This window comes from Triturus cristatus, chromosome 5_1 (assembly GCF_964204655.1).
Source record: "Triturus cristatus chromosome 5_1, aTriCri1.1, whole genome shotgun sequence".
In the NCBI taxonomy this organism is placed as follows: Eukaryota; Metazoa; Chordata; class Amphibia; order Caudata; family Salamandridae; genus Triturus; species Triturus cristatus.
Window position 1 is genome coordinate 315,101,818 of NC_140587.1, and position 19,312 is coordinate 315,121,129.

The following is a 19,312-nucleotide window of genomic DNA, read 5'->3' on the forward strand; positions in this document are numbered from 1 at the left end:
GAAGTTGGGAGTATCAAGGTGGGAGTTGATAAGGGTAGGAGAAACAGAGACATGATTCATGTCAGATATCAGTGTTTTTTTTATTGAAGGATCTACGAGTGATCATATAGAGTTTGGGTTGATCACTGTCAGAATAATTTAGTGATGCACTATAAAATGGTATTGCAAAGTTGTTTAGTGGTTGAGAGGGATTAGGTTAAGGCAAGAGACAGCTGGAAGATACATTCTACAGTATTGCTAAGTCAGCTGGATTATACATTCTACAGAATTGTTAAAACAGCTGGAAGATACATTCTACAGTATTGCTAAGACAGCTGGAAGATACATTCTACAGTATAGCTAAGACAGCTGGAAGATACATTATACAGTATTGCTAAAACAGCTGGAAGATACATTCTACAGTATTGCTAAGTCATCTGGAAAATACATTCTACAGTATTTCTAAGACATCTGGAAGATACATTCTACAGTATTGCTAAAACAGCTGGAAGATACATTCTACAATATTGCTAAGACAGCTGGAAAATACATTCTACAGTATTGTTAAGACATCTGGAAGATACATTCTACAGTATTGCCAAGACAGTTGAAAGATACACTCTACAGAATTGCTAAGGCTGGCAGTAGCTTCTAAGAAGTAAGAGTCAAGGCTGAGAGAGAAGTGCGTCAGCTGAGATTCTCTCACAGCTTCCATGTTGGGTGACCCTGGAAGGTTGAAGTCACCATAATAAGTGTTGTCAGTGCTGGAAATGGAAGATGAGGAGGTGACGTTGGAAAGCACTCTAGTAAAAATGCATTATAATCTTAGAAACACATCACACAGGGAATTTTCAAGGGTCATTTAGTCTGAGTTGGTGCAGTTTATAAATCTGGTCGCCTTTCCTCAGTTAGTTTGCATCTTTCAAAACATACAGATACTAAGATGCTGAAAAGATCAGAGACATTTGACAATGCTGCATCTTTTCTTTACTAACCCCATATAATGTAAACAATAGGCTTCTATACACAGCTATAGGATTTCTGCTATATCTTGCCCATGAATGGTCTATTGTGCTTTATTGCTCAATTTTGAACAAAGGAGCCATTATGAAGACAATGTTAACCATGCCATGGCTACGTGGGCAATATTCCCATACATTTTATTTTTCCTGAAGCGTTATTTGTATGCAATTATTAATTACTTTTTGCATTCCTTGTTGCTGATGTCTACATGAAGTTGTATCAAATAAAGCCTAGGCCAATACCGCAGGGGACATGTCTTTACAAGACATAGTAATGTTTGCAATATAAATGTATGTCAGGCACGAAGGTGGGGGTTGTGTCAACTTACTTTATGAAAACTTCCATAGAAAATCTTTCCTATCTCAGGTCCTTCGAACGTCACAGTTTGAAACTTGTCTTTGTAGTCGTAGTTAAAAAACGTCAGTGTTTTTCCTCCATCTGTAAAGCAAAACTCATGTTACATTCACTAAATTTCATCAGACTTCAAGCACCAGCAAGACAAAGTTGAAAGATCAACCTTGCTTTAGTAAAGAACAGTCAAGAAAAGAGAAGTTAACGCAGGCAGAAAATCTATCATATTTCATTCATGAGAGATGGAACAAAAACACAAATGCAGTTAAATTCTCTTATACAATAACTGATAACTTTAGATAGAAGGTAAAAGTCATTTTTGAGAAAGAGTCAGAAAATACTAGAGGTAATTTCCACGAATAGATTTGCCGTACCGCTGAAACACTTAAAAGAATATGAAAGAAATGTCCTTTAATAACTGACTATATCATATTTTGCTTACTGGGAACAGAAAAATGTTATGGTTTTAATCAAGCACAAACACGAATTTATCTGTATATGACAGAGTGTCGCTTTCATTTGAATAAAACGTGCTCAAAACCCCCAAAATATAGCCCTATATAGACTAGGTGCCCCCTTGGACCAACACACAACTACACACAAGCAGACCTACACACCTAATTGTTAGACAATGCAAATAGTTTGTATACATCAAGGATGAGACTATATATGATTCAAGCAGGTACCAATGCAAGCAGCCTTGGACAGCAGCTAGTGCTCAGAGTAAGGACTGCAGGTACACACTGTGGAGGGGAGTTGAAAGGCCTCATTACACAAAAGTACTGATCCTTCCGCGCGGTAGTGGGCGGGTCTCTGCGAGGCAGAGCGTTCCTCCTATTACAGACTGGGGAGCAGTAATAAGCAGGGCCTTTTACTGGCGGGAAGTTCTGCTTATGAAAACCTGTTTTATCCACCCAGGCTTCATGCAATTCCTATTCACCCAGTGGAAGACAAGTGCTGTCCACCCAGAGGAGTGGTAATATTTTGTAGTGAGTGCCATGTTCTGAAACCGAGAAAGTGCCTATGAAATCAGGAGTAGTTCAATGTGGGGGGAAATATCGCGGCAGAAGCCAGTGCTATAGCAACTTCATGAAAGAAACGTGCTCCTTTTCTCATACAAGTTTTTGTTGTGTGACTTTCAATCAAATACTTATTAATATGTTGTCATTTTTTCAGGTTGCATTCGACAACTGTGCAGCAAAGACATCTTACAACTAGGCATGAGCAACATTTTTATTACACTGGAGTAATTGGTGTAATTTCAGTAACTACGCACTCCTCTTGTAATACAAAATTTCAGAAATTATGCAACTACACCAGCTTGAGTAATTGAAATTAGTTTGGGGAAAAAATGCTACCGCAGGAGCAGAGGAACAATGCTGGCCACTGTTGCCCGCGTCCTGTAGCATTTAGTGCTATTTCCTTATCACATAATGCATCCCAGGGCCCATTTTGGATGCAAGGATACATTTTGCATTAAGAAAATAGCGCTAAATGCTGTATTACGCTTTTCACGTAATTACACTTAATTACAACAAACTTGTACAAGAAGTTCGCCAGGTACGCCCACCCCCACTTACAACAGAAAAATCTAACTCATAGAATCACAGGGCCGACACAATCCTTCCCTGGCCGGACTGCATTAATATGTGCCTCACTTCCAAGCAGTCTTTGGCTGTTCTTTATTATCTGTTTGACAAGGAACTGAAACAGCTCTTCTCAACCACTAATGCAGAGATTACATATTTTTTATTCACTTCCTAACTGGCCTAGTGAATAGCTAACCCAGTGGGTATTTTTGAATTTTTTCCTTTTTATAAAACTTGGAAACAAGTGTATTTAGAACAAATAGCTTTTAAAACTTTATTCAGAACATGTTTACATTGATATGCTTTCCTACTGAAGGTGAGCATATTCTTGACATTCACTAACGCAGTCAACGTATATATTTTACTAATCTGTGTCATGTTAATGGGATCCAAGCGGTTGACGCAAACCAGTGAGGAGAATGGGGTAATAAATACACATGTTAAGAGCACTGTGCATCAAATATGGGTTTGGCGGGGGTTGGGGGAGGGGCAGGAGACTGCTCTCTGCAGGGCAGGCGATCTCTAGGATACTTTTACCTGAAAATCATGCCCTCATCAGTGTGTGAGGGACACCCTACACTCTTGCTGAAATCTAAGGGCGGAGGGTGAAAGATTTGATTTTTTTTGTGGTTCACAACATGGCCTCTGTACACATTTTGAGATGCGAAATCCGATATAGTGAAAAAGGTACAACCCAAACATATAGATACTGCCGGGCAGTGTATTGTTTGTGTACACAAACATCGCACCATCCTCAGTTTTGGACCTCACAAAGGGGGGTAACACAGTAATAACACGTTCTGCCTTTTACAGGCTGTGTGCAGTATTAATGCAATACGTATAATCCCGATGTGGGGCACACTGCTTTTTTCTGCAAACAGGATTAATGCAGGAGAGGAAGCGAGGGCCTAAATGAGATCCAGCAATTGGACCAATAATCTGGAACTCCCGGAGAAAACAGGATGAACGAGGATATCGAAGCAAACCTTTCTCAGGAAGAGGGGTTCGGAACGCAAACTAGAGCAGTTTGCACAAAACCACATTTCTTAGTATTTTGTAATTTTGGACTCATAAATATGAAAAATGCTAGTTACATGAAAATGTGAGCCCTGTGAGTTTTAAAGAGAAGCAGTCAAGATCTTTAATCTGTAGAATCCTCATCACATAAGGAATGACTGGTATCCACTATCGAGATAATATAGTGCTTCATACCCATGATGGGGCATGGAAGCGCAATATCAGACAGGTAGTACTCTGCACCGTCAAGAAGCTCTGTTTGGAGCGAGGTCTATGTGGGATGTGTTTTGATGCCATGCATGAGTGCCCAGAGTGGTGCTCTTGTCCTGTACTAGACTGCAGTGCTTGATAATGAGATGGATTAGATTGCAGTGCTTAATAGAGAGATCTATGGGATTGCACTGCTTGACAGTGAGATGTATTTGATTGCAGTGCTAGTGATACTCATTAGCTTGCAGTGCTTGATAATGAGATGAATTACATTGCAGTGCTTAATAGAGAGATGTATTGGATTGCAGTGCTTGACAGTGAGATGTATTTGATTGCAGTGCTATAGTGAGATATATTAGATTGCAGTGCTTGATCGTGAGATGTGTCTGATTGCAGTGCTTGATAGTGAAGTATTAGATTGCAAGGCATACTAATAATATGTATTAGATTGCAGTGCTTGACAGTGAGATTTATTGGATTGCAGTGCTTGATAGTGAGATGGATTTGATTGCAGTGCTAGTGATACACATTAGCTTGCAATGCTTTATAGTGAGATGCATTACACTGCAGAGCTTAATAGTGAGATGTATTAGATTGCAGTGCTTGACAGTGAGATGTATTAGATTTCAGTACTTGATAGTGAGATGTTTTAGATTGCAGTGCAATTTAGTGAGATGTATTAGATTGCAGTGCTAGATAGTGAGATGTATTAGATTGCAGTGCTTGGCAGCGAGATGTATTTGATTGCAGTACTTGATAGTGAGATGTATTAGATTTCAGTACTTGATAGTGAGATGTATTAGATTGCAGTGCTATTTAGTGAGATGTATTAGATTGCAGTGCTAGCTCGTGAGATGTATTAGATTGCAGTGCTTGATAGTGAAGTATTAGATTGCAATGCATAATAATAATATGTATTCAATTGCAGTGCTTGATAGTGAGTTGTATTTGATTGCAGTGCTTGTTAGTGAGATGTATTAGATTGCAGTGCTCGATAGTGAGTTGTATTAGATTGCAGTGCTTGGTAGTGAGATGTATTAGATTTCAGTGCCTGGTAGTGAGATATATTTGATTGCAGTGCTTGATAGTGAGATGGATTAGATTGCAGTGCTTGGTAGTGAGATGGATTAGACAGCAGTGCTTGACAATGAGATGTATTAGATTAGATTGCAGTGCTTGATGGTGAGATGGAGTAGATTGCAGTGCTTGGTAGTGAGATGGATTAGACAGCAGTGCTTGACAATGAGATGTATTAGATTAGATTGCAGTGCTTGATAGTGAGATGTATTTGATTGCAGTGCTCGATAGTGAGACTCAGGAGGAACAACGAGAGATGCAATGCACGTAGTTTACATCACTCGTTTGCTGTGATTTAACAAGTCCCTCACTGATCTTCTGGTTAGACCAGAACTCATAGTAAAATGATGTAAGAAAACTCCTGAACGCTTTACTCTACAGTTTTCACTGTCTGAGCAGGAAGGGCATTTGTACGGAACAGATACATGCATGACTTGCACTCCTTCCTTGATATATTATGTTTTAAGGTATTTGGTGCATATTTAGCACTGTCAGGTATTCTCTTAATATGTCTAGTCACGTTATAATCTTGCTCTTCTCGATTAAACTATAGCTGATTTTTTTCTGGTCAGTAAACTCGAGCTTGTGTTATGGGCCATGTAGTCATTTTGCTACCGACATAAAAATGCACCACTTGCCTGACCTATGCATATGACTGACTACGGAAACCTGCTCGGACCAATTCGTCTTTAAAGATAGAGATAGTGGCATGAAAGAATCCGCCGCGTGTCCATATCCCAGTGCAGATAGGTGATTGATATGACAAAGTAAACACGATGACCTCCATGGCCGAGAACACTGCCCCAGGCTGCTGCACGTTCTGGGCGAGGCATGTACGTGCACGCGCACCTGCGAGCGAGGCCGGGGTGATCCTCGTTAAACTCTGCCTGAACTCTGCATAACCTCTTCACACCTCACTACACGAGGCCGTGCAGGGGTGGCTTCTTGCGGTTGCTCCCTGGAAGGCACGTCCATCACTAAGCCCCAGGAGGCACGTCTAAATGTTCAAGACATGAATGTAAATGAGGGTGAGGGTAGGCAGCACATGGGTCCATGCATGGAAAAATTACAGTCAGAAAACAGTTCAATCAGCACATCATTTTTTTTAAATAAAAGAATCAGGACAATGAAGTAAATTAATCCAGTGAAATGTAATAAAAAACACATCATGTGTCGATGTGTGGCCGAGATTATTACCTTCAATAGGCTGGTTATGGGTCACACAACCCTAAGGGTTACCGGGCATGGCGCTATGTGACATGCCCTAATATTAAATCTAAGGGTCTCCTTTTCGGGGGAGTCCTCAAATGGGATCATAAGAGTTAAGGACACGGCCCTCTTTGATCTTCCGCATAACCCAGTTTGGCTACAAAGGACCCAATGCCAAAAACTCTGCAGTCAGACACGATGCTCGCCTACCTATTCTCATTACTCATACGCTCTTTCCACAAACCTACATCTTCACTGCACCCAGAGATCAAGGAGACCGAGCATGTGAAAAGCTGCAGCATTCTGGGCACCCCTCCCTGTAAGGATGGCGCTGTCTGTCGGGTTTCCTTATCAATCAACCAATCAATCAGAACATTTGTAAAGCGCACTACTTACCCGTGAGGGTCTCAAGGCGCTGGGGGGGGGCTGCTACTGCTCGAATAGCCAGGTCTTGAGGAGTCTTCTGAAGGTTAGCAGGTCCTGGGTCTGCCGTAGGAGGATGAGGAGGGTGTTCCAGGTCTTCGCGCCAAGGTGGAGAATGATCTGCCACCGGAGGTCCCTCTTCGGATGCAGGGGACTGTGGCAAGGGCGAGATCGGCGGAGCGGAGCTGGCGGTTGGGGGTGTAGAAGCTGAGTCGTCTGTTGAGGTATGCTGGTCCGGTGTTGTGGAGTGCCTTGTGTGCGTGAGTGAGAAGCTTGAAGGTGATCCTCTTGTGTGAGGGAGCCAGTGCAGGTCTCTCATGTGGGGTGTGATGTGGCTGCGGCGAGGGATGTCGAGGATCAGGCGTGCAGAGGCGTTTTGAATGAGTTGAAGTCTTTTCAGGAGTTTGGCCGAGGCCCTGCGTAGAGGGCGTTTCCGTTGTCCAGCCTGCTGCTGACGAGGGCTTGGGTGACCGTTCTTCTTGTTTCGGTGGGGATCCACCTGTAGATCTTGCGGAGCATGCAGAGGGTGTTGAAGCAGTAGGACGAGACGGCGTTGACCTGCTTTGTCATGGAGAGAGTGGAGTCGAGGAGGAACCCTAGGTTGCGTGCGTGGTCTGTGTGTGTTGGAGCTGTTCCCAGTGCAGTCGGCCACCAGGAGTCGTCCCTGGCCGAGGGGGTGGAGCCGAGGATGAGGACTTCCGTCTTGTCCGAGTTTAGCTTCAGTCGGCTGTTCTTCATCCACTCGGCTACGGCTTTCATTCCTTCGTGGAGGTTGGTTTTGGCGGTGAGGGGGTCCTTGGTGAGGGAGAGGATCAGCTGGGAGTCGTCGGTGTAGGAGATGATGTTGAGGTCATGCAGTCGGGCGACGTGGGCGAGCGGTGCCATGTAGATGTTGAACAATGTCGGGCTGTGGGATGAGCCCTGGGGTATGCCGCAGATGATCTTGGTGGCTTCGGAGCGGAAAGGGGGAGGGGGATTCTCTGGGTTCTGCCGGGGAGGAAGGAGGTGGTCCAGTCCAGAGCCTTGTCTCGGATCCCAGCTTCATGGAGGCGTGTGAGTAGGGTGCAGTGGCAAACAGTATCGAAGGCGGCTGACAGGTCCAGGAGGATGAGGGCCGCGGTTTCTCCGTTGTCCAGCAGGGCCCTGATGTCATCGGTGGCGGCACTGAGGGGAGTTTCGGTGCTGTGGTTGATGCGGAACCCAGATTGGGATGGGTCCAGGATGCTGTTCTCCTCGAGGTAGCGGGTCAGTTGTCTGTTGACGGTCTTCTCGATGACCTTCATCAGGAACGGGAGCAGGGAGATGGGCCGGAAGTTCTTGAGGTCCTTGGGGTCATCCTTGGGTTTTTTGAGTAGGGTGTTGATCTCGGCGTGCTTCCAGCTCTCCGGGAAGGTTGCTATCTCGAAGGAGATGTTGATGGCTTTCCAGAGATGGGGTGCGATGGTGGTGCTGGCTTTGTTGAAGATGTGGTGTGGGCATGGGTCTGACGGAGATCGGGAGTTGATGGTGTTCATGATTTTGATGGTGTCGTTGTCGTTTATGTTGGGCCAGGAGAGCAGGGGGTCGGTGTGGATGGTGGCCGTGGGGACGGAGGTCTCAGTGGTTGTCGGGGCGGTCGTGACGTTGAAGCCGTCCTGGATGTCTGCGATCTTGCAATGGAAGAAGGTGGCAAGGGAGTCGCACAGGTCTTGCGAAGGTGGGATGCGTTGGTGTTGGAGCTGGGGTTGGAGAGTTCCTTCACGATGTTGAAGAGCTCTTTGCTGTTGTGTGCGTTGTTGTCTAGGCGGTCTTTAAAGGAGGCTCTTTTAGCCGATCTGATGAGGTGATGGTGTCTACGGGTGGCGTTCTTGTGGGCTGCGTAGCTGTCCGATGTCTATTAACGGTGCCATTTCTTCTCTAGATTACGGCAGGTTTGCTTGGAGGCCTGGCGGTCTTCAGTGAACCAGCTGGCTTTCTTGCTGGTGTGTCTGTTGGAGGGTTTCTTGATCGGGGCGAGGGTTTTGGGCAGTCGTCGATCCATTGTCTGAGGTTGCGGGCGGCGGTGTCGGGGTCGGTGGGTGGGCTCCGGGCGAGGGTGGTGGTTAGCTGGTCTTCAGTGACTTTCCTCCAGCAGTGGCAGGGGATCTGTTGGGTGCGGTGGGGCGTGTTGGGTTTCTGGAAGGTGAAGTGGATGCAGTGGTGGTCGGTCCAGTGGAGTTCGGTGGTGTGGTTGAAGGAGACGTGGGAGCTTGCGGAGAAGATGGGGTCAAGCGTGTGACCAGCAGAGTGGGTGGGTGTGGTGACGAGTTGTCTGAGTCCGAGGTTCGCAAGGTTGTCGATCAGGGTGGTGGAGTTGCAGTCGTTGTTGTTCTCGAGGTGGAATTTCAATTCCCCGAGAAGGATGTAGTCTGTGGGGGTGAGGGCGTGTGTACTGACAAAGTCGGCGATGGAGTCGCTGAACTGTGGTAAGGGTCCGGGGGTCTGTAGACAAGGATTCCTCTGAGGGTGGTGTTGGAATTAGTGTGGATCTGGAAGTGCAGGTGTTCGGCGGTGCTGAAGGTGTCGTCAGTGTTGGTTGAGCCTCTGAGAGTGTTCCTGTGGACGATGGCGATTCCTCCTCCTACTCCATTGGTGCAGTCCCTGCGGTTGATCTTGTAGGCGTCCGGGATGGCTATGGCGAGGTCGGGTGCCGAGGAGGGGTTCAGCCAGGTCTCCATCAGGAAGGCGACGTCTGGGGAGGTTGAGTCGAGTAGGTCCCAGAGTTCAATGGCGTGTTTGTGGCCGGAGTGGGTGTTGAGAAGGATGCATCTGAGATAGTTGGGTTCTTTCCCGGTGGGTAGATTTGCGGATCGGATGCTGGTGAAGCTGCAGTTCCAGCAGGAGAAGGGTCCTTGTGTGCGTTTCGGGGCAGCCAGGAAGCAGGTGTGTGATCGTCCGATGTTGAGTGCGTGGAGGGTGCTGGCATCATAGCGGCATCGGGTGTCGTGGTGTTCGCAGGGGCCAGGGGTTCTGGTGCTGGGCATGGTCCGAGCGCAGACGGGCACAGCGGCCACCATAAGAAGGGGAGGTGGGAGGGAGGAGCAGCTGGTAGGTGGGAGCGGACGAATGGGAGAGCGGGGGATGGGGACGCAGGGGACGCAGCAGCAGGAAAACGGGACGGCGGGAGAATGGGTGTGAGGATTGGCGAGGGGTACAGAAGGCAAAAAGGGCAACAAGGCAAAAGGGCACAGTAATGGCACAAGAGGGAAGGAGAAATAACAAAATAATACGATAAAAACTAGTAAGCAAATTACAGGGAACACAAAGGCAAAAGGGCAAAAAAGGCAGAAGGGCACAGTAATGGCACAGGAGGGAAGGAGAAATAACAAAATAATACGATAAAATTGGTAAAGCAAATTACAAGAGAACACGAGCAAGAGCAAACCTTTGGCCTACCACTGAACACCAGGGATGAGGCGCAGGTGGTAGCCTGTGGGTGACGGGCCTCGCACTACGTCAGTAGCAGCGGCAGCTGGGCTGAGGGTATGCGTACACAGGTAGTGCTGTGCGGCGTGGGGAGCGACCTGCCTAAAAAGGGTCAAGGGTCACTTATCTACTCACCTTTGTTCAACATTGCATCTCTTCACACTGCTCAGATACCACACCTGTAACAAGGTACACCACAAAAGACACCAACAAACCATCCACACCACATTGCGCTATACTACAGCATGCCAACCCATACAACTGGAACACCACCAAACTACATAAATAGACATATTACTGGCCCTCATCACTCCATATATACCATTGTGCACTACCATTATTCAACACCATATGACCCCAAACTGTTCCAGACCACACTTTGCCCCAGAATTCTATCAATCCAACACATCCTTAACAGACCATGGCAAATGTAACCCGAACACAACACTTTTGGGGCAGATGACACATTGCCACCCCGCAGCAAAAACACCATAGCTCAGTATCTCCGTGGCCACAGGTACACAGTGTTTATTGTTCTCATGTAATTTGTAGAGTGCTCTTTTACTCAAAGACCTCCAGGCGCTATGTGGTAAAGGCAGCATCAGAGAGAATTTAAGATGGCAGATTAATATAACAGCAGTATTTTCAAAGACTTTCTAAAGGTGGAGTCGTGGTGTACAGTTGTAGTCCTTTGGGGAGATTGTTCCAAAGCTTCCGGCACAAACTGAGAAAGAGTGACTCCTGATGCAAGCTATCTTGAATCTAGGGACTAAGGGAAGCAAGGTCTTAGAAGATCACAGAGCTCTTGCAAAATAATATCTCTACAAGAGTTTGGAAATTAAATCTGGAGTTTTTCTAAAGAGTGAAAGACGAACAATGCAGAGGGGTTTGAAGATAATGCACTGTTGTCTAGGCAACCAGTGTAAAAGTGCCTAATAGGATTGGTCGAACACAAGCGATGGGCATCTAACAACAAGATTTGCTGATTGGAAAGAAGGGATTGGAAAGTCGATTTTATACGAAGGTAGATCGGGAAACAGCCTGTACAACTCAGACTTTAGCACGTGGCGTTTCCCCGCAAGCTGAACAACACTTGCCTAAACCATGCACATGCCTTAACCACGCATATGCGTGGTTAAGGCAGTCGGCATTCTAGCTCTCTGAGCAGGCAGGGAGAGGAACCCGAAGGATCATTGCTGGAAGGACCAGGATGCAGCTTGGGAAGTTGGGCTGGGGCCGGGGAGGGAGGGCAAGGGGGGTCCGGTTTTAGGGCAGGAGGCCGAGTTTTAGGCCTCAGGGCGGCATGCTGGGGTCGTTTTTTTGGGCTGTGGGCCAGATTTTAGGGCTCATGGTAGGATGTTGGGGTAGTTAGTTAATAGGGCTGGGGCACATAGATTAGAACGCAGGAGGACCAGAATTTAGGGCTCAGGGCAGGGGGGCTGGGGTGGCATCTTTCACACATATATGCCTTCACATACATACAATCGTTGTAAAGGCATGCATGGTAAAAGGCATGCAAGGTAAAGACGTGGCGTTGTAAAGACCACGTGGTAAAAGCTTGCGTGGTTTAGGCAAGTGTGGTTGTGTAATACAACCAGGTAGATCAAGATCCAGTCTCAAGCAAATTATAGCAGGGATAGCCATATGTATACTTTCCACTGACAGGTAAGGGCGATTCTGATGCAGTTCACAGAGGTGGACGGTACGGGAACTTCAGCAAAGATAAACGCCGGATTGGAATTTTATTATGGACGTTTTCAATCAATAGGTAATAACTGGACCACCTAGTTGGAAGCACTTGTATGTTAGAAATGCTATCTGAGAGACCAATAACTAAATCTAAGGTGTGACATGTAATGGTGTGTACAGGTATTTATGAATTGTTGTAAGATATCTGGATAGCTCAGGGTTCATTCAGATCATCTATATGAATGTTTAAGTCTCAGAGGACGAATGGTGAGGACTGAGAGGTAAAACAAATCTGTGCTAGCATCAGAGAAGTCTGTGTGGAAGGTAGTAGGACTTAAGGAGCACAGCAGAGAAGCATACATGTCAAATCGTGTTTTGATTAAGGTTAGATCTTAGAGCTTTTGAGAGTTTAGGGAATTGAGTATGGAGAAATGCCACGTTTTAAAGATAAAAATAGCGACACCTTCTCCATGCTTATGTTTGTCTCTGTCCATATGCATATAGTTGTGGGTAGATGGAGTAGCTTCTGTAACTAATGGTTCCAACCCTCGTTTTAGCCATGATTCTGCAATAAGGCAAAAATCTAAGGGGAATTCTTGGCTAATGTCGAAAAGCTCACTAGTGTGCTAGGGGAAGGATCTAGCATTATTGAGGCCCATTTCAATGGTTACCTGTAGAAATTTGAAGATAACATCACATAATCTCTCCCTTCCACACCATTAAACTCCACACCACACCAGGATACACCACGTAAATCCACACCATACAAAACCACCACATAGCTCTACTTACTAGCATATGCCAGCAAGATGGGCCAGCAAGCATTTGGTGTGATCATCTGGTCACATCACCAATTCAGCAGTTCAAAACACTATAAACCATTAAATTGGGCAATCGTAGCAACTTTTGTCTTTTGTTTACAGCAGTTAGAAAAGGAAATATATATATATATATATATAAATATATATATTCACTGAAAAAACCATAGGTTTCACACATGTTATAGTTAGCTGGACATTTTACTGATAAAAAACCAATGAAATTCCCCCGTTATAGTTACTGTAGGCAACTATAACTCACGCGACCGCAATCCTCTGCTGATGCTAATACTGTATTTAGACACTTATTTGCCCATATCTTCTTCCATTAAATTTTAGCTATACATATATTACAAATATTTTTTTTTCATAAAGACACATATGTCATCAGCAGAGGATTACGGTCGCGTGAGTTATAGTTGCCTACAGTAACTATAACGGGGGAATTTCATTGGTTTTTTATCAGTAAAATGTCCAGCTAACTATAACATGTGTGAAACCTATGGTTTTTTCAGTTAATTAGCAAGGTTTTTTAAATGCTATTTCCTAACTATAACGTGTGTGAAACCTATGGTTTTTTCAGTGAATTTGTACGGTTTTTTAAATGCTAAGTTACTTTACGCCATTTGTGGCGTGCGCGCCCACTTAACACAGTTCGTTCCGTGCACGGTTTTTATCAACTTTAATAAGCCCTGTACATTTGGTGGCCTTCGGCCACCAAAAGCACAGGGGGTGAGGTCAATGTGGATAGTGTTTTTTTTATTTCGATTTTATAATTTCATGTTGCCAAAATTACGTTTTTTTTCTCTATTAATAAGCCCTGCACATTTGGTGGCCTGCGGCCACCAAAAGCACAGGGGGTGGGGTAAGTGTGGATAGTGTTTTTTTTATTTTTATTTTTTTACCGTAAGCGTACGGTAAGCTTACGGTAAGCGTACGGTAAGCGTACCCCGCGAAATTGCCGAAAAAAAAATAAAACCGTTTTTGCTCTTGGGGGATGTTTGGGGACTCCCTCAACATGACTATGTGGGAGGGAGTTGTCAAAACAGCCCCGTAACATGTTTTTGGCCATCATGTTTGATAAACAACACTCAGTGCGAGAGACAAAATGGCGGACGCCGCTTCCTGGTTTCGGCCGATTCGAATGTTTACTAAGATCTAAGAGCCAATCAGAATCGCGCTCGCGCACGCCACCGTAAGCTTACGGTAAGCGTACGGTAAGCGTACCGTAAGCGTACCGTAAGCGGGCTCAGATATATATATTGATTTAAAGGCTATTTTCTCAGAATCTACTGAACAGATTTACACCAAACCTACAAAAGGCACTTCCTTGACCTAGGGACTACCTCTCTGCCAAATTTCTAGTAATTCTGTTCAGCCGTTCGGGCTGTAGCTCGTTCTAAAGGTCCTATGGAAAAATGCATGGGAAAAACGCGTTTTGGGACCCCCCTTTTATCTCAGCCCCCGCTTGACGAATCCCCCCGAGACTTTCAGGGTAGGAGCGGAGCGTAGCGCCCCACCTATTTTGAGAAATTCGCGAGGATTCGTCGACCGGCGCCAAAGTTATTCAAAATAGAATGTTGAGGTTTTCCTATGGAAACGTGGTCCTAACTATAACTACCTACTGGCGACCGCCAGTAGGTAATATATATATATATATATATATATATATATATATATATATGCTTGGCCATATATATAAATATTCAATGGAAAAACCAAAGGTTACAGGGATGTTATAGTTAGGAAATAGAATTAAAAAAACCTTAGACATTCACTAAAACACAAAGGTTACAGGGGCTTTATAGTTAGGAAATAGAATTTAAAAAACCTTAGAAGTTCAATGAAAAAAACAAAGGTTACAGGGATGTTATAGTTAGGCTCACATTTCACTCGTACAAAACCAGAGAAATTCAGCAGCTATAGTTACCTCATCTACCTATAACTCACACCTCGGCAATGCACTGCTTATGTCCTCACTTATTACACAACTCGTGGCATGGTCAGTGACATCACTGATAACTTCCCTAATGACATCTCAAATGATGTCAGTCTAACTATAACGTCCCTGTAACCGTTAACTTTAACTCAGCACAGACCAGCAAGCACCTTTGCATGTGCACTAAGGCCCTTTAAACATCCTTTTGGTTTGAAAAAAAATAACCAATGTGAAGGCAGAGGTGTCGTCTTTTGGGAGTTTGGTTACTGTGCAGTGAAATTGACTACTATGAGGCAAAAGAAGTAAGTTCTTGACCATCACAAACTAAATGCATTGTGGACACTGTGGTCCGGGGATGGCTTGCTATTGACTGAATTGAGATAAATGTGAGAATATCTCTGAAATGTTGAGAAAGGAGTCATTTTAGACTTGCAGAAGCAGCCGCAGAATGCTTTTGTTTGCTTCCAAAATATGATTTAAAAATATCATTGACTTGAATTCGAACTCACCTGAAAGGAAGTCTTTCCACAGTTTTGGTGTACCATGTGCTTAAAAAAGATGAATGAGTAACTACTCAGCATTTGCATATGATTAAGACCCAGGAGGGACGAAGCTTGTTTTGCAGCATTGTGCCTTGGCCAAAATAAAGGACGTTTTAGCTTAAAAACCGGCTGGTGGGCTTGTTGTACTTCTTTATGGAGGAGTGTTGTTCGTTTGGAATATTTGGTGGTGGCGCCCTCTTGCAAGCCCCAACCGGATAGGCTGGGCAATCCTTAAGTGTCATGTTTCATATGTTTCATTATACATTATATACATATGTATATATATAAATATACACACACACACACACACATATATACACATTTATATATATATCCACATAAAACGAATAAAATTACACAACATGGCCAAGCACATAACCTTAGACCATACTCTAACACAATTTTCCAGAAAGCTTGATGCCATACAAGACACCACACCACCCAATAAGACACTACACATGCCACCACTCCACCATACACTATACCACACATGGCATACTATTGTTCTGCATGACATCACACTACGGAATCCCATGTACCACTATAGCATCTCATAATGCCTTCTCTGTTCCTAACGATAAACCACACCAGACTAGTCCATACCTCAAAACACTACCAGGCTGGATAGCCATAGAAAAGAGAGGAGTCGTATTTTATGGACGGTCCTTCATGCTAGTGAAACACAGGTTTGCAGAGCCATAAGACTCCCATTTTAACTATCATTGCTGCTAGAATGTTTCAGGTGACAGCATTATGACTGCACAGATTATTTATTTACTCTACTTTCTATAGCAGAAACGTAGCTAGGAAGCAACAGAGCACTGTATACTACTTGGGAAGAATTCGAGACAATCTACAAAATCGTGCACACTAAGTGGGGATTTCGCAAATACAGTTCTACATTACACTTTTATAGGCACAGGGAGATGAAGGGATTTGCCCAGAATCACACGATGTAGATTAGAGTTAAGTGCAGTGGCCAGGATTCAAATCTAGGTCTCCATGTTCCAAAGAAAGCAGTTCCAGCCACCGTGGCATATCTCTTCCAGCCAATTCTTGTCACTGTGCTGGGTGTATGAATCCAGTGCAGCTTACAATGGGTATTTAAAACAATTCACAGAAACCTACCTCAGGAGGCAGGTTTTCCTCTGCGAATCCTTGAGAATGTTTGTCAATGCAGGGACAGAAGGTACAAAATGGTTTAAAAAAATGGCACATTGTATAAGAAACCTTAGCTTGCACGGATACGATATTTGTACCCACTAATATCTCCACCTGGGGCGGTTCGTCATTGTTTAATGTTATTTAACTGCTCCTCCGAGTGGGCAACCAATACATTATGTGAGAAAGCAGAAACAGTTACAAACCACTGATTAATTTCCTCTCCAGTGGCAAGGAGAAGAAATAGAAGGTCCAGTTATCTAAGAATATAGCAGCTAGAAGCAGAGAGAATCACAAAGGAAAGGTCGATGAGGAAATAAGAAGTGTAAAGCTTTGTTCAGAACACTCCAGTTGGGACGAACCTTGGAACGCTATTTCGAAACAATAATGAACACACTTACTGTCTAAAATAACCCCAACGATTGGCTCGTAGGCTTTGTTTAAAATCTCCCACAGAGCAAAGGGTTCCTGGGGCGTGTCCGGAAGTATCCGGAAGAGGAAGGTTATGGTGTAATCTGAGGGCAGCCCCTCAGGGTGGATATACCTGCAAAAGACAAGACACATCCTGAATGAAGCAGAAAACAAGCCCTTCACAGTATAACAAACAGGAGCATTCACAGACCGAGGCGAGGGCTCAGTTTGTGTTTGATGGACGTATCATTCTCAGCACCGCTCACGTGCTGCAGTGCCACGAAGACGTTTTCCGCATTTTGACGCACATGGCTTCCTTATTTAGTGATGCGTCCTGCTGGAAGCCTTAGGAGAGCTGGTGCTATACAAGAGACTAATAAACCTAAATCAGAAGTCGTGGGCCTTCATAGGTTTCACATGTTATACTAATTGGTTGGAAACCTTCGCTGCTTCTAGGGCAATGCCACAGTAGTCAGCTTCCACTAAAGTGACGCCGCAAGCTTTGTCATGGGAAAGAGTTGTCTAATGTCCGAAACAATCTGCTTAAATTTAGGTTAATGAATGACTTCAGTCATGTGCCACACAAAAGACAAAGGCATAGCTGTGGTCAGGACCACTGGAATTGTGCGACAGGGAAGCACCAAATTATGCAGCAGGGTTGACTAAATTATGCAGCAAGACGAGGCAAAATATGTGGAATAATGCTGCACATTTTTTGATAGTATTACTTCATTATTTTGTCATTTTTACACATGTCAGTACTGTCTGGGCAACAACCATATACAGACATGAGCATCTGAAAGATGACCAGTTAACCTTTGCAAATAGCCGTCTACTGTGCACATGCCCATGTTTTTAGTAACTTTCAATCTGTTTGAGGTAGAAACAATTTGTTTTTAATTTGTTAATATCTGCAGTTTATGCAGCAGATGATGGATTATGTGGGAAATGCGGTAAGTCAATCATTATGCGCAAAAAGCTACAGCTGTAGAATCGCACAATTACAGTGGCCCGGGCTATTGTATTTGCTAAGTCTATGCTGGACTTTGATTATCCAGCCAGGATGATGTCAATCAATATACAAGACACGCAAGACAACGTGGATGGAACCATGTGAAGACGTCACGACAGGCCCTCACACAGGCGTTAAAGGACACACACAGGCGTGTGACATATTTTGCCATACCGAACATGTAGGCAGCAGTGACTTTTTGGCACACAGGAAACAAGCATAATTCACAAACTGTTCGTATGTGCACAGAGCTTGTTCGCCTTGTACACATCGTCATCATTTTCAGTTAGTGTAAGGAGGGCACTGGAGTAGGATGTAATGTATGCATGCATAACTTGGCCCACAAGCCAGCTACGCCTAACACAGCATGCAGAGATGATATCTGTGGAAATAACGCCAAGTATGCATACATTACACACTTGCTTGTTGCCCAGGGCTGTATATACAGATGCATTCTTAAGGAAGAGCCAGGCGAGCGGGTGAGGCATGCAATATTAAATGAGGTGAACATCCGTGCAGTGGTAACTTTAAAGGCTTTCTGTAATGCACTTTCCGCACCTGTATAAACTTGTAACTTACGCTTGAATGAAACAGGGGTAAGCAGTGCAGAATGCATGGATAAGTAGGAAGAAAAGATTTTGTAAGGAGAAACGTTTGTCATTGGAAAAAGGTAAACAAATGAAAAATATAATTAAAAGGAACATGATCCTTCTAATAATATGCTTCTAGAAAATACGAATTGTATGTACTCAGCATATACAGAGTTAATAAAACAAGCTAACATCAGAATTGTTTGTGAAGTACCATGAAGTGGCATGTCTTATTGACAATATGGTTAAGCTATATACATCAAAGTCAAACAAGCATTGGTATTGGCAGCAGACCTGTTGGCTTTGCCAATGCTTTTTTTTCCCTAATAAGAATACACGTCATAATCGACTGGCCTGGTAGCCGTGTTGGGTGAGCTCCAAGTTCCTCTCCTAGGTAAAACATGCATTGTCTAAAACATATTTTCGTAATGTAAAAGCAAACTTTGCACCAGTAGTCCCTGGCAATAAAGAGAACTACTGTGTAAGAGCAGAATGCTCCACTCAAAGACGGGTGAGCCAATGACCTAAGTGGGCGGACCCCGTATACAGTGCTGTAGTTTGTGGTGCGCAGAAGCAAAATGTGAATGACACAACACCAGACCAATAGAAGAAGAGCACTGACTGAAAGCCCCTGTAAGAAAGTATGTATGGTATTTGAATTGGCACTAAAAACAAAAGGTCGTGGATAACGCCAGACCTAAAAAGTCAATCATCATGGCACAAATTACAACCGTGAAAAGGTGTGCATCATACATGGAACATTATATGACTGTTTATGTAAATTGCGCCGTCTGCGTGTAACATCCTCAGGCTGGAGAGCATAAATGT

At 44.2% G+C, this 19,312-nt stretch overlaps 1 protein-coding gene across 3 annotated transcripts in view; it reads right to left on the minus strand.

Moving 5' to 3' along the window:
- The window catches only part of COL14A1 (collagen type XIV alpha 1 chain), a 513,241-nt gene that overhangs the window by 104,470 nt on the left and 389,459 nt on the right, over positions 1-19,312 (minus strand). For all 3 annotated transcript variants that reach the window (XM_085605041.1, XM_085605042.1, XM_085605043.1), the window contains 2 exons: positions 16,873-17,015; positions 1,331-1,440 (listed from right to left, as the gene is read on the minus strand). In XM_085605041.1, coding sequence (XP_085461167.1) covers positions 1,331-1,440; positions 16,873-17,015 — 253 coding nt within the window. The remainder of the gene's footprint in view (positions 1-1,330; positions 1,441-16,872; positions 17,016-19,312) is intronic.